The sequence below is a fragment of the Callithrix jacchus genome, chromosome 8, assembly GCF_049354715.1.
Source record: "Callithrix jacchus isolate 240 chromosome 8, calJac240_pri, whole genome shotgun sequence".
Lineage (NCBI taxonomy): Eukaryota > Metazoa > Chordata > Mammalia > Primates > Cebidae > Callithrix > Callithrix jacchus.
Genome location: NC_133509.1, coordinates 55699448 through 55721981, shown reverse-complemented (window position 1 = coordinate 55721981; position 22534 = coordinate 55699448). Strand labels below are relative to the sequence as shown.

Here is a 22534-nt window from a genome sequence, read left to right as displayed (position 1 = left end):
ATGTCTGTTTTAACTTCTCATTTTATGTGTGCTTTGTGCCTCAGTTTCAAAAGAAACATACCTATGTTTTTACCAAAATTAAGATGATGATTTTTCAATTTTATATTTGTGGTTCTGTTTATTCTTGGTATATATTCTGTAAATATTGACTCAAAGTATGGTGGCTTAGAGTAACATGATAATGTTCTATAACCAAACAGATAACATAATTTGGGTCTGTTTCATTGTTATTACATCCTACGGATTGCTTTTTCAGAAATTCTATCTTTAGTTTTAGAAAACTTTATATGGTTTTGAAGTCAAAATTGTAAATGAGGTTAATGTACCAAAACCTGAAGGTTATCCATGTATTGGTGTTCAGCAAAGAGTGAGTGAGGCTCATTTTAATAAAAGCAGTATTACTGAGTTACTGTTTACTGAGTAGTTTAGACCAGGTCGGTGAAAAACTGAATTATGGAGAGTTTTTCTGATATTTTTTTTGTGTGTGTGTGGAGACAGAGCTTCACTGTTGTCCAGGCTGGAGTGCAGTGGTGTGATCTCAGTTCACTGCAACCTCCGCCTGTCAGGCTCAAGCGATTCTGTTGCCTCAGCCTCCTGAGTAGCTGGGATTACAGGCACCCATCACTGTTCCTGAATAATTTTTTGTATTTATAGTAGAGATAGGGTTTCACCATGTTGACCATGGCTGGTCTTGAACTCCTGACCTGAGGTTATGGGCTCACCTCAGCCTCCAAGAGTGTTGGGATTACAGGTGTGAGCAACCACGCCTGGTCCTGATAATGGCTTTTTAGAACAAAGAAAAGATGAATTCTTGTTTGGTGTAGGCAGTGGTGGCAGGGTAGGTAGCTGGGAATAGGTGTTAAAAATTATATTTGAAAACTAGGATTGTTTCCCTTTTTTTTTCCCTTACTTTGTGTGTGTATGTGTGTAAAGGTTATTTACTTAAGCAATTAATAAATTATTGACAAAGCAATTTTTAACCCAGGATATTTTATGTACAGTATAGCCAATCCTTACCTACAAGGAAAACCCAAATTTGCCTGAGTATGATTTGAGGGTGTCACACTTCAACTATATTAATCATAAATTGCCATATATTTTATTCTAATATATTTCATTTTAATATATCTGTAAGTTAGAATGAACTGAACCTTTTCTGGAAAGGCAATCACTGACAGATTACTCCTGTAATAGAAACTGAGTGTGCAGTCAGTGCCTTGAATGGCGAGTTAAGTGGGATATGAGGGCGGAGAGTACCAAAGACAGACTTAATGTTATGTCTCAGGACACTTCAATGGTATAGAACAGAGCACAAAGGATAGGAAGATGAAGTCCTAGACTTGTAACAATTTGTGAGCCTTCTTAATGTTAAAAGGAAACATGAAGCTGAGCATAGTATAGTACCTCATACCTGTAATTCCAGCACATTAGGAGGCCAGTGCAGATCACTCAACCCCCAAGAGTTTGTCTATGAAAAATACAAAAATTAGCCAGGCGTGGTGGTCCCTGTTATTTTCGAGTCTGAGGTGGGAGAATTACCCAAGCTTCTCAGGTCTAGACTGTAGTGAGCCATTACTGCATCTCTGCTCTCCAGCTTGTGTGACGTTAGACCCTGTCTCAAAAACAAAAAAGGAAAGAGGAGATAAATTGTTCCATATTTTCTGATTTATGTGTCTGTGTACAATTCTAAACGTTGTAGTTTGTATTAGCCAGGCTTGTCTGTAGTCCCCTTACTTGGTAGGCTGAAGCAGGAGAATCACTTAAACTGGTAGATGGAGGTTGCAGTGCTTCAAGACTGCATGGCTGCACTTCAGCCTGGGTGACAAAGCGACACTCTGTCTCAATAATGAAAAATTTAAAAAATAAACTTTGTTGTTTGTTTTACCTGGATACAAAATTGTCATTAAAATTTTTGCTTTTGTTTTTCAGATATTAACCTGGCCGCAGAGCCAAAAGTGAACCGAGGAAAAGCAGGTGTGAAACGATCTGCAGCGGAGATGTACGGGTCAGTAACAGAACACCCTTCTCCGTCCCCTCTACTCAGGTCCGGAACTTTATTATTTATAACTGCATTGTGTCCATCAGTGGGCATCTTCTCTATCTGTTTTCTGGGTGTTGGGAGGGTTAAGTGTACTGTGTTTTATTTGCATATAAATAAGGTTTTATTATTTTTGCATTAATAGTCTCTTTTTTTTGTCCTAGGAAAAATTTCTAGAGAATTAGAAATCCCTGAAGTTTTTGCTATTAATATTTAAGAGTAGTTTGATGTTTATAGCATAACCTGAAATACTTCTATGGAATTGTTGAGCTCATAAGACACTAGAGAGAAGAAAGGGAAAAAGGGAGTGGTATAAAGATGTTTAGTTAACCATTCTGTTTTTCAGGGTACTTACTTTAGCTATGTTGTATGTGAAAATCTTAGTGAATTTTAACCTGAATTACCAGTTTGACTGCTACATGTCTAGTGGTCTAAGGTGACTGGAATTGAGTGATTTATTGTATGAATGTTTGGGAATCATTCAGTGCTAACCTTGTTGATCTATTTGTTAATGGTTTATTTGGCATGGTTCTCCCCTCACCTACTGTTATGAATTAGTAGCAGCATTTCCAAATTAACCCTCTTTGGTATTTATTTTTCAGCTCCTCTTTTGACTTGGACTATGACTTTCAACGGGATTATTATGATAGGTATGTTAAGTGTTTTGTCATTCTACTGAACACCTACTTAGTGAGAATCATTTTGTTTGTCTAGTTTGTGGTGATGAATATCAAGGATGTTTTCAAACATTTTCCTTTACCTCCAAAACAAAAAATACCTCTTTTTAAATGATTACGTAGATTATTAGGTTGGGTGATAGTGATAATGCATGATTTCTTAATGTCAGGAGGTATAGGTTTTCTGGATCACTTGTTTCACCTTCCTTCTTGAGACGAGTCAGTCTTAAAAGTAAGGACTCTCTGGCTTGCCTGATGCTGAAATGGGGCTTACTAGCTGATCCATGTCCTCTAATTTATTTTCCTATTGCTCATGCATCACATAATGTTTCTGTCAATGCCAGATCGCATATACAATGGTGGTGCCATAAGATTGTATTATTTCCAATATTTAGATACACAAGTAGTTGCTATTGTGTTAAAATTGCTTAAAGTATTCAGTATAGTAACATGGTGTACGAGTTTGTAGCCAAGGAGCAGTAGGCTATAACAAGGTTTGTGTAAGTACAATGATATGAATGCCTAGTGATGGATGCATTTCTCAGAACTTAGACCCAATGTTAAGCGACACATGGCTGTAATTGCCACCTCTAACTTGTCATGATAGATCACAGCAAAACCATAAAAAATGATTCCTGCCAGGTGCAGTGGCTCACGCCTTTAATCCCAGCACTTTGGGTGGCTGAGGCGGGCAATCACCTTAGGTTGGGAGTTCACCACCAGCCTGGTTAACATGATGAAACCCTGTTTCTACTAAAAACACAAAAAATTAGTTGGGTATGGTGGTGCACACCTGTAATCCCAACTACTCAGGAAGCTGAAACAGGAGAATCGCTTGAAACCTGGGAGGTGGAGGTTGCAGTGGACCTAGATCAGCTTGGGCAACAAGAGTGAAACTCAAAAAAAAAAAAAAAAAAATTACTAGCCTTAAAAATCCTGTAGTCTCACATGCCATACTATAGGGAACCCCCCCCTCCAAAAAAAATCCTAGTCTTTTTTCAAGCTTCCCAGGTATACAAAATAGGAGCCAATAATACCATGCTAGTTCCTTTAGGAGTTAATATGAAGTTAATGTTGATTTGTACAGTAGATTGTACAACAGTAGTTGTAGAGATATGGAGGTGATAGAATTCTTAAAAAAAAAACAAAAAACAACAGATTGGAGTAATGATGATGTGTGCCTTCGGAACACATTAGTATTTTTTAGAGAGTCATAAGAAATGTATTTGAAAGCTGTGTGGATAGGAACTGGGTTGTGGGTGGCTTTGAATGATAGATTTAAAACTGATAGTAAATACCAGGAAATAGAATGATGTGCTAAAGAGTTACCACACTGACATTCTGATACATCAGTCTCAGGTAACATTGAGAAAAATGTTAGACTTACTTGGATTGTCATTTTTAAACTAATGCAGTATGTGTAAGTGTATGGAGCAAACTGCTGTATGCAATACACTTTTAAAATGCAATATATAAAGCATAGTACTTTATGTATATGATACATAGTACTACTGTTCATCTTAGAATGCCAGTATTCCAGTCATTAGTATTTTAATGTTATTACTGTATATGACAATTCAGTCTGATTTTAAAATAAAAATTATTGATTATTGGAATAAAAATTATTGATTGGGGAATATAACATTTGATCTGAGTTGATCAGTCATGCATGGGAGTTGTGTAAGGGAATCAAGTCAGCTGTGAAATACTGTAAAGTATACACTGAAAGTGTCAGACATGAAAGTATACACTCTGTGTTTGAGAAATACCTTATAGAATATAGTAGCTAGTCATTAAAAGGCTACAAGAGTAAGTCCAGAAAAAGAATTTTGATCTACATTGTAAAGGGCCTTGAATGCCATATTAAGATGGTATGGTTGAGTATCCTTAATGCATCATCAAATGGTTTCTTCATTTGACATTTGTGATTTTCTCAGATTTTTTTTTTTTCCCAGGTTCAAGCGATTCTCCTGCCTCAGCCTCCCGAGTAGCTGGGATTACAGGCATGTGCCACTACGCCCGGCTAATTTTGTGTTTTTAGTAAAGACAGGCTTTCTACTAAAAAAAGTATATAAGCGACTGGAGTATGAAATCCTTTCATTAGAGGTTTCAGAGTGCTGTTACTACTCCATAGCTAAATATGTCACTGTGTCAGTGGATCAGAAATAGATAAATACATCAAGAACTCACAGGGCAAGGACAATACATGAACAAAGATTGAGTTGTGAAGGGCCCTGATGTGTTTGGGGGAGCAGTTAGCTGTAATAGAAAATTGTAAGTGGTCATTGTAAAGGGCTTTGTATGACATGTTCAGGAATTGTGTCCTATAAATGATATTTTTGAAACAGCCCCTTGGTTAGAAAAGGGAAACTGGAGCAAAAAAGATAAGTTAAATGTTTAACATTGTAAATGTTGAAATGGAGAGGAGGTTGGAAGAATTTCTGTGGTGAGAATATAGGTGTGAGCCACTGGTGCCTGGCCGGACCTAAATAATAGTTATTTCTTAGTATTTCTTTTAGACTAGTTTCTTACTGTGTCCTGGACTCGTTCAGTAGGTGGGAGATACTTATTTGTAGGAGAAGCTGAAGCATTTCAGCCTGGATCAGTCTGTTGTATGACTCAGAATTGAGTGGTGGTCTGATTTAATTTTTACCCAAGACTAAGGTATCTACTTGAGCGCATTCTTCAGGTAGATTTCGTCAGCCTCCTCGGCGTTTTTTCTTTTCTTAATTTAGCTTTATTGAGATTTTGTATTCTATACAATTCATCCATTTAAAGTGTTCAGTTCACTTCAGTAAATTCAGAGTTCTGCAGTTAGGACCATGATCTAATTTTAGATCATTCTGTCATGCTAGAAATAAATTCTTTCTTTACAGATTTGCCTATTGGGCATTCATATAAATGGAATTATATAATATGTATTGTGACTGGCTTTGTCCACTTAGAATATTTTCAAGGTTCATCTATGATGTACCGTGTATCAGTGCTTTTTTTCTTTTTATAGATAATACATTTTGTTAGTAGATGTACATTAGAGTTTTTCTACATGTTAAAAAATGATGCTATGAAGATTGGTATGCAAATTTTTGTATGGTCATGTGTTTTCATTTCTTTTGCGTATATATGTAGGAGAATGGCTGGGTTGTATGGTGATTAATATGGTCAACCTTACCAGCAGCCAAACTGTTTACCAAAAGTGGCTGTACTCTTTTTTTTTTTTTTTTTTTTTTGAGATGGAGTTTAGCTCTTATTACACAGGCTGGAGTGCAATGGCGTGATCTCGGCTCACTGCAGCCTCCTCCTGGGTTCAAGCAATTCTCCTGCCTTAGCATCCTGAGTAGCTGGGACTACAGGCCTGCGCCACCATGCTCAGCTAATTCTTGTATTTTTAGTAGAGACGGGGTTTCACTATGTTGGTCAGGATGGTCTCGATCTCTTGACCTCCGATCCACTGCGCCTGGACGGCTGTATCCTTTTATTGCCAACAATCGTGGAAGTTTCCAATTCGTCCACTTAGGTTCATTACCTGTATTTTGCTTTTATCCATTTTAGTCTAGTGAGAGTGTAGCAGGATCTCAGTCAGGTTTTAATTACTTTTTTTTAAAAAATACTGAATATCTTTCCATGAACTTTTCAGCCATTTGTTTACTCTTCCACAAATGTATTCAGATTTTTTGTCCATTTTTATATTAGGTTGTTTTGTTGTAGAATTAAATATATTTTCTGGAAATAATACTGGGTACAACATCTGATAGTGACTTTTTAAAATTTTTAACTGTTTCTTAAAATTTAACCATCCTGGTATATATGAGAGATATATGTAACTATCCATTTGTACTAAGGCTGTTTGGCAGAATTTTTAAGGATTATGGGTTTTTAACAGACTGAGTAAATTAATTGAATACTGGACTCTGGAAATTGTTTATAAGGGTTACATGGATGTCTGTGGTGGCAACAGACTAAACAGTGCTGTTAAATAGAACTGTCTTTCATGTTAAGTGCAGTAGCCATATGTGACTAGTGACATGGATTGGGGATAGTTGCAGATCTAGAATGCTGCAAAAATCAGTTTAGAGTAGAATGAGTCTAGAGTTGCATAATGTATAAGAAATGTAATGACTTAAAGCCTATTTTGCAGGAAAGAAATAACCCAGGCTGCAGTTTTAGAGCGAATCTGAAATGTTGGAAGAGTAAATAGGAGAAAGTTGTCTGTAGAAATACATTTCTGTTTGTGATTTCCTTACAGCAAGCATATGATAACAGCTTCAAATGCACATTCATCATGGACACTGCTGAATTTGTGTGTGTGTGTGTGGTTTTTTTTTTTTTTTTGAGACGGTATCTGTCGCCCAGAGAGGAGTGCAGTGGGATAATATTGACTCATTGCACCCTTTGCCTCCTGGGTTCAAGAGATCCTCCTGCCTCAGCCTCTCCTGAGCAGCTGGCAGTATAGGCAAGCCATCACGCCTGGCTAATTTTCTGTAGAGATGGGGATTCATCATGTTGCCTAGGCTCATCTTGAACTCCTGATCTCAAGTCAAGTGATCAGCCCAAAGTGCTGGGATTACAGGCATTAGCCACTGCGCCTGGCCGATAGTTGAATCTTTCTTGAAAATAGATTTAAGTTTTTGGTAAAGTATGATATTCAACTTTTATCTGATTTTTTTTGGGGGGGGAATCCTTTGCATTCGTGTTTATCAAGCTAGGAAATAAAAACCTCAATCCTCTGGCTTGGCTATTTTATAGATAATTTGGTGTGTTACACATTGTTGATTGTGTGATTTATGGACAAATATTTCCTAGAAGCCAGTTGGGAACATCATTTATTTACTCAACAAATACTGGTTATGATCCTGCTGTGAGGTGTTACACATAGCAGGAATAGTATGATAAGAAATAGAGGCCAAGCGCAGTGGCTCACCCCTCTAATCCCAGCCCTTTAGAAGCCCAAGTTTGAAGCCAGCCTGGCTAACATGGTGAAACCTCGTGTCTATTAAAAATAGAAAAAATTATCTGGTTTCGGTGGCGTGGGCCTGCAATCCCAGGTACTCAGGAGGCTGAGGCGGGAGAATTGCTTGAACCTGGGAGGCAGAAGTTGCAGTGAGCTGAGATAGCATTACTGTATTCCAGCTTGGGCAACAAGAGTGAAACTTCATCTCAAAAAAGAAAAAAAAGTTGGCCTCAGAGAAAAGGGTGGGTTTAAGACATTTTGTGAAGCATAAGGCATAGTCTTTAGCTTTTACTTTGAATGAGAAGGGAAGCTATTCGAAGAGGAATGAGATCACTTACTGAGAGAAGATAATGGGTGACAGATTTATCCAGACAAGCAGTCATTTTTGGTGGGACCAGGGAAATGACAATGGGAGTGATTAGAAGTACCGTACATGGATTTTGAAGTTGATGGTAAGAAATTTGCTTATAATGTGAGGCCTGAGAAGAGGAATCAAAGATGTAGCCAACCTTTTTGTGCTAGACAACTGGAATCATGGAATTTTCACTGATTGGGAGGAGCTAGGGTGAGGATCGAATATCGTAGATCAGTTGTAGACATGTTAAAGTTGATCCACTGGATAGAGGTTAAGCAGTTGTTTATATGGTTCTAAGGGAGTCATCTGCTTTAAAGGTTATAAAAAACCACAATACTGGATGAGTGGAAACAAAATGAGATTTTGGGAGTACTGTGAACTTTAAGGTGTTGAGGAAAAAATGAGCAAAGAACATTGAAAATGCCAAAATGGAAAAAGTAGGACAAAACTCAGAAGCATGAAGTATCCTGGACTGTGTGAATATATATCAAAAGAGTAGAGAGGCAAATGAACGTGTCACATGTCATTAATAGTTAAAGTAATAGAATTTAGAAAATGTTTTTGAATTAGCAGTGTCATTGGTGACCTTTGACAATGGTAAAGTGAGTGGGAAGATAGACAGCATAGAAAACATGCAGTAAAATTCACTCTTGGTGTACATTTCCTATATCAGATTTGATCTACAAAATGCATAGTCATAGAGCCATCACTGTAATCAAGATAGACATAGTTCCGAATGCTCTGAAATGCACCTTTGTCTTCAGCCACTTTTCCTTCACTATTCCCCAGCAGTCATACCTGTTTTTATAGACAACTCCTTAAAAGGAATTTTACTGTAAGTGAAAGGATAGCTTTTTACTCTAGTGATCTAGCTTGATAAAATGAGAATTCTGGAATGTGAATGGGTGTATGTTCTTTAAAACACTGTTAACATAATTTCAGCTTTAAAAAAATTTTCTAAATTCAGAATTTTCTTTTTTAATAGAGACTTGGTCTCACAGGCTGGTCTCAAACTCCTGGGCTCAAGTGATCTACCTGCCTTAACCTTCCAAAGTGTTGGGATTACATCTGAAAGCCACTGTGTGTGGCTTTTTTCAGGTTTTTTTGGAGTCAGTTTTGTTTTGTCTCCCAGGCTGGAATGCAGTGGTGCGATCTTGTCTCACTTCAAACCCCGCCTCCCAGGTTCAAGCAAGTCTTGTGCCTCAGCTCCAAGTAGCTTGTTAATACAGGTGCACACAATCAGTATCCAGCTGATTTTCTTTTTTGTATTTCAGTAGAGACTGGGTTTCACCATGTTGGCCAGGCTGGTGTTTAATTCCCAACATCAGGCAATCCACCACCTTGGCCTTCCAACGTGCTAGGATTACAGGCGTGAGCCACCGTGCCCAGCCTGAATTTCAGTTTTTTAAAACATCAAAATAGCACCACACTGTCAGTTTAAAAGTTTATCTTTGGTAAAGGTTCACACTGACATGGGAGTATGTGTATTGTTGAATATCATGACAAATGAGTAATGTTAAAAGTCTGGAGCTGGGCACGGTGGCTCATCTCTGTAATCACAGCACTTTGGGAGGCTGGGGCTGGTGGATCACTTGAGGTCCAGGAGTTCACAAGAAGCCTGGCTAACATGGTGGAACCCCATCTCTACTAAAATCAGAAAAACTAGCTAGGCTTGGGAGCATGCACCTTTAATCCAAGTTACTTAGGAAGCATAAACAGAAGCGAATCTTGGGATTTTCTCCCGCTTAAAGCAGTCTTGGATCCAGTCAGGTTTCTGAATTGAGAATGGATCTAGAACTCAGGCAACCTGCATATTATAGACTAGATTCCTTTTGGCTCAGTTTTCAGGTGCCTTTTCAAATTGTCTTCCCATGAAATGTCTAGTTTTATATGAAGATAGTTTTTGAATGAAACCATAAAGACACCATTTTTTCCCCTTAATACGCAACTTTTAATATTTTAAAATGTCAAATTTTACTTCTTAAAATAAGCACGTGTATTTAATGTATTTGTTTCCTCTTTCCAAGTAGTCAGTGGAACCATTTTCAATGAGATGTCTTAGAATTTGCAAAAATATTTCTAAATATGAATTTTAACTCTGATAGAATATTACAGAACCAATTATTGATTGCCATTGGCTCAATGTAGGAGCTATAAATAACTATTCTTTTCAGTAGGGATGTATGTCGTGTTAACGCATGTCAGTGACGTTTGGACAAGGTTAACCAACAATGTGGTAATAACCTGTTTCTATTTTTCTCCCCCCCTCAGTTAACCAGAATTACATTTTGTTTATTATGTTAGGGTTTCCTGATGTGGTGAATGACCTTGTATATTATATAGCTCCAGTGGTGAACAAATTTAATCCTTCTATATTTTAAATGAGTGGTGCTTGCAGTTGATAGTATCCAGTTTAACTGGTACTTGACTCGCCAAGACAGCATGTTTGTGGTGAAGTACTTGGCAAATAACATTAGAAATCATCTCTTTCAGTTTAGACATAAAACACAAGCTACAAAAACTTCACTGGTGATCTTTTTTTTTTTGGAGAGAGAGAGTCTTACAGTCCCTCAGGCTGGAGTGCAGTGACGTGATCTCGGCTCACTGCAGCATCTGCCTCCTGGGTTCAAGCAGTTCTTCTGCCTCAGCCTCCTGCATAGCTGGGAATACAAGCACACGCCAACACACCTAAGTTTTGCGTTTTTTAGTAGAGATGGGGTTTCACCAGATTGGTCAGGCTGTTCTCAATCTCTGGACCTCGTGATCAGCCTGCCTCAGCCTCCCAAAGTGCTGGGATTATAGGTTTGAGCCAGCACCCGGCCTAGTTGATACAATTTTAAACAGAAAAGCAAAAATTCCAACTGTGTAATGAACAGGTTTTATTATTTTGGGTCACATTTTGACATACTGTTTAAAAGTGTTTGTTTTTTTTTTTTTTTTGAGACAGTCTCGCTATGTCGCCAGGCGCCGGGCTGGAGTGCAGTGGTGTGATCTCGGCTCACTGCAACACCCTCCTCCTGGGTTCAAGCAATTCTCCTGCCGAATAGCTGGGACTACAGGCATGTGCCACCATGCCCAGCTAATTTTTGTATTTTTTAGTAGAGACAGCGTTTCAACATGATCTCGATCTCTTGACCTTGTGATCCACCCGCCTCAGCCTCCCAAAGTGCTGGGATTACAGGCATGAGCCACTGCGCCCGGCCTTATTTAGTTATTTTTGAGACAGTGTCTCGCTCTGTCACCCAGACTGGACGGCAGTGGCACAATCTTGGCTCACTGCAACTTCCTCCTCTTGAGTTCAAGCTATTCTCCTGCCTCAGCTTCCTGAGTAGCTGGGATTACAGGCGCATGCCACTTTGGCTGGCTAATTTTTGTTTTTAGTGAAGATGGGGTTTCACCGTGTTGATCAGGCTTATCTTGTACTCCTGACCTCGTGATCCTTCTGCCTCAGCCTCCAAAGTGCCGGGATTACAGGTATCAGCCACCATGCCCAGCCTATATTTAAATTTTAATGTAAACTTAAACTTTTTTATATCAATTTTTAAAAACTACATAGTTAAGGGTTTGAGGTAGATGGCTCTCATCAATTGTTAGTTGATTTAGTACTTATTGGAGCTAGAATGGGAAAAACTACTTTGGCCCTCTTAATTTTTGAGATGGAGTCTTACCCTGTTAACCAGGCTGGAGTGCCGTGATGCGATCTTGGCTCATTGTGACCTCTGCCTCTGGGGTTCAAGTGATTCTCGTTCCTCGGCCTCAGTAGCTTGGATTACAGGCATGGGCCACCACACCTGCCTAATCTTTTTTTTTATTTTTAGTAGAGACGGGGTTCACCATGTTGGTTCAGCTGATCTCCAACTCCTAGTCTCAAAGTAGATGCCCAGCTTATCCTCCCAAAGTGCAGGGATTACAGGCGTGAGCCACCCAGTTAGGCAAAACAGATTATTTCAATCTGTTCACATTTTAAAAGACAAGAATCAGATATGGTTTTTTAAGTATGTTCACTTGCCAGATGACAGCTTTATTAATAGGTTGACTTTTTGGTTTTTTTTCTACTCTTGTGTAGTATTGACGTGCATTAGATTTATTGAGACCCAGGAAATGGCACTATGTTAACATCTAATGTCTTACGGTCAGAATATTCGTTTAAGAAGCTTCCTTTGAATACTTGCCTTTATTAAATGTCTTGTAATATTTTTACTTTGGAGATTATGGTAGACATTTTTGTCTTTATTTTTTATTATTTTTGGAGAGACAAAGTTTCTGTCGCTCAGGTTGGAATGCAGTGGTTCGCTGCAACCTCTGCCTCTTGAGTTCAAGCAACTCAACTCCTGTGCCACAGCCTTCTAAGTAGCTGGGATTACAGGCGTATGCCACTACACCCACTAATTTTTGTATTTTTAGTAGAAATGGGGTTTCACCATGTTGGGCACGCTGGTCTCAAACTGCTGACCTCAAATGATGCACCTGCCTCTGCCTCCACACATGCTGGGATAACAGACCTGCTTCTGCATCCAGCTGGCATGTCTGTCTTTTGGGGAGTCGGGTGGAGTCTCTGTCTCCAAGGCTGGGATGCAGTGGCACAATCTTGCCTCACTGCAGTCTCTGCCTCCTGGGTTCAAGCAGTTTCCTGCCTCAGCCTCCTGAGTAGCTGGGATTACCGGTGGGTGCCAGCACACCCAAGCTAGTTTTTGTATTTTTAGTAGAAATTGGCTTTCACCATGTTGATGAGGGTGGTCTCTAACTCAAACTTACAAGCCACCGTGGCTGGCTGGTGTGTTTTGTCTTAATTTGTTCAGGTAATTGATACGTCTAGAATGTTTTATTTCAAGTGGTAATTACTTTTAATATTACCAAATTTTATGCCAACACTTAGAATCCAGTTTGATTTTGGGTGCAGTTACAATTCTCCTAGAGTTTAATCCTTGTTCCTCTGTTAAGCTTAATCAGCAAGGAATTAGCACGTATTGCTGCCTTAGGATTTATTTGTATAGCTTTCTCATACTGAGAATTTCTACTTTTTAGCTGCTGCTTGAAGCAGTCATACTGAGCTTACTATATATCCCTTTTACCTTCAAAGTTTACTACACTTTTTTTTTTTTTTTTCTCACTGTTTTCACACTCCTCCTCTTCAACATTTTTCGAGGCAAGGACTACTTCCTTTGATGTGTGACAGTCCATTTCTGCCTGAGCAGCATTTTGTGTAACTAAAAGTCCTTTGAACCCTACCGGGTGAAATATTTTGAAAATATTTTTCTTCAGAAAAGTCAAGAATTTGATTCCTAACTGTGTTAATGGTTCTGTTATAGATTTAAAACAAAACTATTACTTGCTTCATTTATGTTATGGTCAGATGAAATAATAGGTTTTAAAAGGAAATTTCAGTGACAGTATGGAACTAGCTAGCTAGCTAGCTAGCTCGTTGGTTTAGATATGGGTGCCAGTGAGGCTTAGTGGCTTAGGCATTAGATTAGGTATTTATATCTAATTGGAATGGGGCTTAATCTCAGTTTAGTGCTCATGGATACCAATAAATCATTTTGATTTACCTCCAGAAATTGTCTTTATGTGGTTTGGTTTTGTGCAAGTGTTATCTTGCACTAAAGATGTGGTTTACTGATAATTTATAGTTTCTGTATCATTATATTTTGAAGATTTTGTTCAAAAATACCAAAAGTTTCATGTCAAAATGTGAAGGTAGTGATAATAAAAAGTTACTCAGTATCTTGTTTGCATTTATTCCCATGAATGGATTAAACTAACAGATTAACTATATAGTTAATAATTTACTTTTTTTTTTTTTTTTTTTTTTTTTTTTGGAGACCATGTCACTCTTTCCCAAGGTTCCAGTGCAATGGTGCAGTCATGGTGCTCTCACCTGCGCTCAACCAGTCTTTCCACCTCCACTTTCCTTGCTCCCTGTTAACTTAGGAAAATGTTCCTGTTCATAGGCTCTCCCAAGAGGAGATTAAGTATTACTTTGCTAAAATATATGAAAACACTTTAGGTTGACAGAGGAGAGAATTAGCAATGAGATGTTGTAAATGTTTTCACTACAGGAAGATTGGAGACATTCTATAACTCCAAAAACTCTCCACCGTTATATATAAATGAGAGAATCATAAAATTTTAATGTTCTTGACTATATCACATTTGTTTTTTAAGAAATCTTTGGAGTTAGAGCAGTTGGTAGGTGTATTTTTATAGAGTACCTTGGCCTATGTGTTAAGTTGGTTGCATTTTTGAAAAGCTTGTATGGCTAGAATTAAAAGACCTTATTATACGTTGCCATAGGCTCTTATATAGAAATGACAATGTGGAATGTAGAAAGTCTGGAAGTGATGTCCATGTAGGAACTATTTTGTTGGGTTTTGAATTTTCTCTTTAAAAATGTAAGAGTCTGCGACTTTGGTGTATCTTTATCAATTACTGGGGCAGTAAGTTTATTATTATATTTGAAATTAAGATTATAACAGAAACAAGCATTTAGTTGAGCAACCAGTGTTTGAGTGCTAAGTGTGTATGTAGTGTGTACTGGCCGATGAATTTAGACACTGAATAGTAAACAAGATAGACAGTGGCCTCTGCCCTGTTGTAAATAAGCATAAATTTAGTTAGAAATGATACTGTTTTTTATATGAGATATTTTATGTTAGTGGTATTTATACCTAGCCGACACATCTTGCTATGATTTGCTCAGTTTCCTGAAATTGCCCTGTTTTCATAGGTCAGAAATGATCCATATTCGTAATTTTTACATGGTTTAATTTTATATCACTAGGTGTGATAATTTGTGTGCTTCTGTGGGTGAAAAGATCAGGGATTTGGCTAATGCTAAATACCTCTGTTTATATACCCAGTTAATTGGAATCTTTTTAAGAGTATTCGACCTTATGTGAATTATTTATTGTATATAGGAAAAGAATAACATAAAACAAAGGCTAGTCATTATAAAAAAAAGTGCCCCGTAAATACTGCCACTAACACAGAGGAACTATTTATATCCAGTGCTAAAGGCCAGCCAACCATATAATTTGAGATACGTATTGTTCCTTAAGGAACATTGCTGCAGTATTAAAACTATTTTATCAAGTCATGGAGATTTTGTTGACCTTAATGAAATTTAGTAAAATGAAACAACTGAGAGACAATGGATATTATGTATCATGAGATGTGTTGAATTGTACTGAGTTAATGTTAGTTTGAATGAATTTTATTTTCTTTTTGTCCAATAGGATGTACAGTTACCCAGCACGTGTACCTCCTCCTCCTCCTATTGCTCGGGCTGTAGTGCCCTCGAAACGTCAGCGTGTATCAGGAAACACCTCACGAAGGGGCAAAAGTGGCTTCAATTCTAAGAGTGGACAGCGGGGATCTTCCAAGTCTGGAAAATGTACGTATTTTTTCAGTTTTGTGATTTTGATATCTCATGTGTTTTGAAATAGGGAAGCTAATGCAGTTCTAGTATTTTTGTGCTACATGGCTTTATATATTCAAAATGATGGAAGATGCTGGATATGGTGGCTCAACGCTTGTAATACCAGCACTTTTGGAAGCCAAATAGGGCGGTTCACCTGAGTCAGGAGTTTGAGACCAGCCTGTCTCAACATGGCGACACCCTGTCTCTACTGAAAACACAAAAAATGAGCTGGGTGTGGTGGTGCATGCATATAATCCCAGCTACTTGGGAGACTGAGGCAGGAGAATCGCTTGAACCAGAGAGGCAGAGGTTGCAGTGAGCCAAGATCATGCCATTGCATTCCTGCCCAGGTGACGAGCCAAACTCCCATCTCAGAAAAAAAATTAATCCAAAGCGATGGAAGAGACAGGACTGTGATTCAGTGGCCAAATTCCCTGTAACTGGAAATATGGAAGGCAATAAAACATTACAGAAGGTCTGATGCAGTGGCTCATGTCTGTATCAGATGCTTCGGAGGAGGCTAAGACTGACGAGATCTAGGCTGTGGTGGGAGGATTGCATGAGACCTAATGTTTGAGACTGTAGTGCATCCTCTAGAATGATCATTATCTGTACATGGTCACTGCACTCAGGCCTGGGGAACATAGTGAGAGCCCAGATCTAAAAGACATTAAAAACAAAACAAGAACCATTACAGAAAGTACTTTACAAGGTTTTTGGCAAACTTAAAATCAAGGCCCTTCATTACCAGGAAATCTTCAGTGGCTCTGTCTCTCCCTGGGGAACTTTTGTGAGCTCCTGGTGTAGTCTAGTGTGAATGTATTTGCTAACTCATATCTTCTAGTACATTTGATTTTAATCCAGGATTTTGTTTATATTAAAGTGAAAGGAGATGACCTTCAGGCCATTAAGAAGGAACTGACCCAGATAAAACAAAAAGTGGATTCTCTCCTGGAAAACCTGGAAAAAATTGAAAAGGAACAGAGCAAACAAGCAGGTAAATGGGTTTTTTGCTTGTTGGGTATACAGTTGGGCTAGTTACATAAGGCAGTTGAAAGTATGTGTTTGAATAGTGGAATATAAAGCAATTTAATGTAAAACTTGGGGAGTGTGAATTGGGAAAGGCATTTGTATGGGAGGATTTAGATTTGTGCTGCAGTTCTGTGATCCTTAGTGGGGATTGTCTACATCCTGTGGACATAACTGCCCCTAGACAGACTTGTCCTTCTCATCCCCAGTAGAGATGAAGAATGATAAGTCAGAAGAGGAGCAGAGCAGCAGCTCCGTGAAGAAAGATGAGACTAATGTGAAGATGGAGTCTGAGGGGGGTGCAGATGACTCTGCTGAGGAGGGGGACCTACTGGATGATGATGATAATGAAGATCGGGGGGATGACCAGGTGAAAACCACGGGAAAGGAAAGAAAAAGGTGGTGGAGGGGGGCTCAGGGACACATGGAGTGCCTCTAACTCCATCCTATTTGTGTCTGTTTCTCACAGCTGGAGTTGATCAAGGATGATGAAAAAGAGGCTGAGGAAGGAGAGGATGACAGAGACAGCGCCAATGGCGAGGATGACTCTTAAGCACATAGTGGGGTTTAGAAATCTTATCCCATTATTTCTTTACCTAGGCGCTTGTCTAAGATCAAATTTTTCACCAGATCCTCTCCCCTAGTATCTTCAGCACATGCTCACTGTTCTCCCCATCCTTGTCTTTCCCATGTTCATTAATTCATATTTCCCTGCGCCTAGTCCCATTTTCACTTCCTTTTTGACGCTCCTAGTAGTTTTGTTAAGTCTTACCCTGTAATTTTTGCTTTTAATTTTGATACCTCTTTATGACTTAACAATAAAAAGGATGTATGGTTTTTATCAACTGTCTCCAAAATAATCTCTTGTTATGAAGGGAGTACAGTTCTTTTCATTCATACATATGTTCAGTAGTTGCTTCCCTAACTGCAAAGGCAATCTCATTTAGTTGAGTAGCTCCTGAAAGCAGCTTTGAGTTAGAAGTATGTGTGTTACACCCCAACATTAGTGTGCTCTGTGGGGCAGTTCAACACAAATGTAACGATGTATTTTTGTGAATGAGAGTTGGCATGTCAAATGCATCCTCTAGAAAAATAGTGTTATAGTCTTAAGATTTGTTTTCTAAAGTTGATACTGTGGGTTATTTTTGTGAACAGCCTGATGTTTGGGACCTTTTTTCTTCAAAATAAACAAGTCCTTATTAAACCAGGAATTTGGAGAAAAATCACCCTGGTTTTTATTTTTGTATTGTATTATTGTTTACTTTAAACTCTTTGTTTTACAGCGTCCTCCACAAAACCCCTAGAATGCACTATATTTTTCTTGGAGTCATAATCATTATGCATACCAACATAACACTACTCAAATTGTATTTCATTGAGATGCGAGGAGTCAACTTGACATCAAGTGGAGATTGTTTTCAAAGTGGCTTTTACATCCTAATGAAAGATTGGGAAGTGTATCCTCTGGCTTTTCATTAGTGCTTTGTAGTCCAGCTGGTACCCTTTTTGAGGTTTTTGTTGTGTGCTAAATTGTTTTGTCCTTAAATAGGATAGGCTCAAAAACATTAAGATTTCAGGAAATTTTCAACAGCTGGATAATGGAACCCCTGCTTCTGTTTTGTCCTTGTAATTATTTATAGCCCTAGCTACCTTCTGAATTCTGAAACCTCCATGTTACTGGAAAAACAAAACAACAATTTCCTGATATTCCATAGTCTGCCTTCCCAGGTGACTGAGAACATAGAGAATATAACACATTTATTTTATGCTAAATGATCTTTTACCTGTATTAGCTAATTTTTTTGTTTTCCTTCAACTTTAATTGCAGCGATTGCATCTTTAGCATCCAGTCTTAAGACGAATATAATTAAACAGCTACCAGTGTTGAAACCTTATCCTTGAAAGGCCTAGTTCATATTTATTTTTCAGCTTTTCCAGCACAGCAGAAAATGGCATTTACAATTTTTGTGCACACAAACCTTGGATTCCACTATAAAGTTGCTATTGTTAAATAACATGCAGTACTAGCCTTTTTTCATCCTGTGCATTATAGGCAAAACTTATGTCTTATTTATAAGGATTTTATAGATTATTTTATATAACAGGTGACGAGCAGAATATAAGAGGCTGGACTACCCTTGAGAGCCCAAATACATGATATAAAGGCAATTCCTTTGTATGTTAATTTGGTCAGGAATACTACCCACTTGATGTTTTCTGATCTGAGGTTAGCTCATGTTACACAAACTTAGTAAGTAACCCATGACTAGAAAATAAACTGGATCCTTAGGAGAGAGTGTCAGATAGGTAACATGCTAATAAAACCTGTTTAATATTATGTTGTTAGCTGCAAATTTTTGGAAAATACTAGACAGATTAGTTCAGAATCAAGTGTCTGCTTTTCTCTTCACTGTAGGACCCACACAGAGCAGTCAGTCTGTTAGCTGTGAATACCACAATCTGCAGATGCTCCAGTTAGTCCCTTACATAAAATGGCATAATGGCATAATATTTATATGTAACCTACACATACTCTCCTCTAAACTTTAAATCATCTCTACATGATAAATATAACTGATAAAATGTAAATGCCATGTAAATACCTGTAGCTGTATATTTTTATTTGTATTCTTGTTAACTTTTAGTTTTTCTTAGCATTTTCAATCTGTAGTTGGTTGAATCTGCATGTGCAGAACCCATGAACGTGGAGGGCCAGCTGTACATTTAATTTTGTAGTAAAGCAGGTATTGAAAGAAGCTCTGGAACGTGCTTTTAAATACTAGGTTGATACAAAGGTATTGTAGCTTTTGCTATTACTTTTAATTAGCCGCGGTTACTTTTGCAAATAGCTAGAGAGCATGGTCACAAATCACACAGATATGGTAGGGTTATTGTTGGAATACCAGCATTTCTAGTTTCTCTTGATAGGAAAGTCATTTCACAGTCTTGGTTTAAGGCTAATGTGTGTTTAAGACAACAGTACTCTGTTTTCTATAATTACAGGTATACTCATTTAACAATTTGACATTTAGGTACCTAGACGAAACTAGCAAAATAGAGACCAGGGTTGATAACATCTGGTAAGATGCTTTTTAGAACCTGATGCAATGCAGAGGAGTATAGGCTTTTTCAGAAAGGGGCTAGTGTTTTTAAAGGCCATTTATCAGATGATATGTACAGTGACATTACTTAACCCTGGGCCCTGCAAAGTAAGAAAAGGAGTTGGCTCAAGAGAAATTATAGAGAGTCAGAATAGTAGGTATGACAGTGTAGGTAAAGGGGATAGATATGATGATTTTAGAGTCAGGTAGTAATTGAGGGATTTCAGATTGACAGTCTGATTAAAGGGCCCTACACTATTTAGTGGAAGTAAAATTTGAAACAATTTAAAATAAAATTCAGAACACGTTTCTCATGCTATGGAATCTAAACTGTCCTGTCATATAAGTGCAATTTTTGTTCAGGGTTAGAAAGCAGGAGAGGAAGTGGATGAACAAAAAATACTTAGTAACATATCTTTCTGATGCTGCATAATGTATGATTGGGAAAGTTTGGAGCACTCTGCATTGGGTAGTTACTAGTTTGCTGCTGTCTCAGTGGGATGAGCTAACGGAAAGCTGTAAGGTGGGAATGGAGGCTAAATTTGGGATTCTAGAAAAGAGGGCTCCTCTTAGATTTCACTTCAGGTGTTACTACTACTTAGTTGTGTGGCTTAAAGCCTCTTTTTCAGAAGGAACTAAATGTAATAGAAAAGGAAAAGAAATTGGAACCAAAAGGTGGTAAATTGGAAGGAAATAAACTGGTGTCAAAGTAGGATTGGGAAGAATGTAATAGTACAATTGACGCGAACTAAACCATAAGATAACCGTGAAGTGTCCACACATGAATCTACTATAATTTGGCAGTATGTTTTATTCAAGAGAGTGGGCGGGGGGTGGGGGGAGCAAAGCCCAGTGTATAATACAGAAAGTACAGAAGTAGAACAGTTGATAAACTATATACAAGTACTAGTGTTTTGAGGTAACCTTGATAAAACAAGTGCTTTGTGGAAGTGGTTGTAGAATAAAGAAATGGTGTATGTTTAATGAGATCAGTTGAAAGTTCAGGAACATATGCCTGGCCTGACAAAGCGTTGACTGGGGAGAACCAGAAAACATTCCTTCCTACTGACAGTTGACCTTTTTTTTTATTATGAGAATTCAGCTACACTGATGTCCAAATAGAGTTTCCATTTCTGAACCCTTGTTCAGATCACATTGACCAAGAAAATGCATTTCATTGGAATTTAGAAGCATCCAAGAAAAATACCCTGACCAGAAAACCAGTAGACAGTAGTAAACATGACATAGAAATGATTGACTGGTAAATGAGTTACATATAATGTCTGTACTATGGTCTGAGTATCTTTTAGGAACCTTTCACACTAATAAGGAGCACTCCTGGAGACTTTTAGTGTTTGGAGGGAATTCGGTATAAGGTAAAAATGTAAACTGCAGTGTAAAAGGTGAGCATAGACATACCTGACCAGACAAAAGCTTTCCAAATGTTAGACACAGTTAAAGTAGAAAACAGAATTTGTGTTTGCATTAGTAATTTTCAAGTTAAATCTCAATTTTGGAAAGCAGGAATTTTTTAAAGAGTATTGGAGCTAATGCCCTTTGTGAGTTAGAACTACAAAACAGACGAAGGGGAGAATAGTGTAATGGGGTGAATCTAATTGACAAAGGGACTAGTAGGAAGGAGTTGGAAGAGGAAGCATGTTGGATTGTTTTTTCAAGTTGCGCACAAATGAAAGTTTTGAGAAACATGTCCCTGAAGCGCCAACAAGTTTGCATTTGGGAAAATAACTCATACAGTCCTTTAACAAATCTAGAAAAAATGTAGCTTATAGTTTATTAACCAAATTTTTGGATTTAGTAGGCTTCAACTTTGTGTGTTTCCTGGGAGTGTGGGATGGGCTTATAAATCTGGATATGTGCACTCCAGACCTATTAAATCTCTAGGATTGGGACTCATTGATACTTTAATTTTTAACTTTTGTTCACACAGCCAGATTGGAAAGGTCCTACAGACATGATACATTTTTCAAGTTGCCATAATACCAACTTTTGGCCCAAATTGTGAACCATGGCACCAAAGAGGGAAAAGCAACCCTGTTTGATAAAGAAAGGTGAGGATTAGGAAAGGACAGTGCTTTCAAGAAAGGGTGGCTAGGTGGCTGGCTAATTTAGTAAAAAGATGACCATGTATATGTGAGAATTAAGGGCAGTAAGAGAAAGTGTGACAGGTGTTTTTTCCTCAAAGAACTGAAGGCAGCTGAAAGGGTCAAGGTGTACCTTTAAAGCCTAGGCCCCAGAGTAAAGAAGACACCTAGGGAGTCATCTGGTGGGTACAGAGGAAGGGAAAAAATTCCTTGTTCTTTAACAAAGCCTGTTAAAGTAAGCTGTTAAAGCTATAGTACTGTCAGTAAAATGTCATGATGATGGAAATGTTTTATGATATATTGAGCAATATGAAAGCAACTAGTGACATTGAGCCTTGAGATGTGGCTAGTGTGACTGAAGAGTTGGACTTCAAATTTTTACTTACATGACATGAGACTACTGTATTGGATAGTTAAGTGCTATAGAATATTGAGAAGTTTGCAGACAAATACTGCTAGTGGTTACTAACTCAAATGTACATGAACAAATGTGACTCCCAAGATTTTGTGTGTCTTGAGTTGATGTTTTGTTTCCTAGACTCTAGGCCCAAGGCCTTAATATTGAAGATTTCCTTAGTGAGGGCATCTACAAAGGCAAGATTTTGCAGGCTTGATCCATGTTGCTCACACCTTCATATAGCAGTGCCTCTTACGGGATAAACTGTATTGTTTAATGGGAACCCATCTTGTCAGTTGCTTCATACTGAGGCAATAGAGTATGTTTTACAGGCTTTGTATGCAGCCTGCTAGGCAAGCATTTAATTGACATAGACTCAACAGTTCTATACGTACATATGGTAGTCATTTCTGTGTTTAAAGGAGCTTCAGAGAGATTACCTTGCTCACAGCCCTATGGTGATT

The 22534-nt window shown here is 38.1% G+C and overlaps 1 protein-coding gene across 50 annotated transcripts in view; it reads left to right on the top strand.

Moving 5' to 3' along the window:
- The window catches only part of HNRNPC (heterogeneous nuclear ribonucleoprotein C), a 43848-nt gene extending 26155 nt beyond the window's left edge, over positions 1 to 17693 (top strand). For 11 of the 50 annotated variants that reach the window (XM_035260042.3, XM_035260041.3, XM_078334504.1 and 8 more), the window contains 6 exons: positions 1930 to 2005; positions 2641 to 2688; positions 15257 to 15414; positions 16325 to 16438; positions 16680 to 16840; positions 16940 to 17693. In XM_035260042.3, coding sequence (XP_035115933.1) covers positions 1930 to 2005; positions 2641 to 2688; positions 15257 to 15414; positions 16325 to 16438; positions 16680 to 16840; positions 16940 to 17023 — 641 coding nt within the window. In that variant the 3' untranslated portion in view covers positions 17024 to 17693. Of the gene's footprint in view, positions 1 to 1929; positions 2045 to 2640; positions 2689 to 4670; positions 4719 to 15256; positions 15415 to 16324; positions 16439 to 16679; positions 16841 to 16939 lie in introns of all 50 variants that reach the window. The other 39 variants (XM_035260047.3, XM_035260046.3, XM_078334511.1 and 36 more) reach the window with 7 other exon arrangements.
- Positions 17694 to 22534: the final 4841 nt, after the last annotated feature.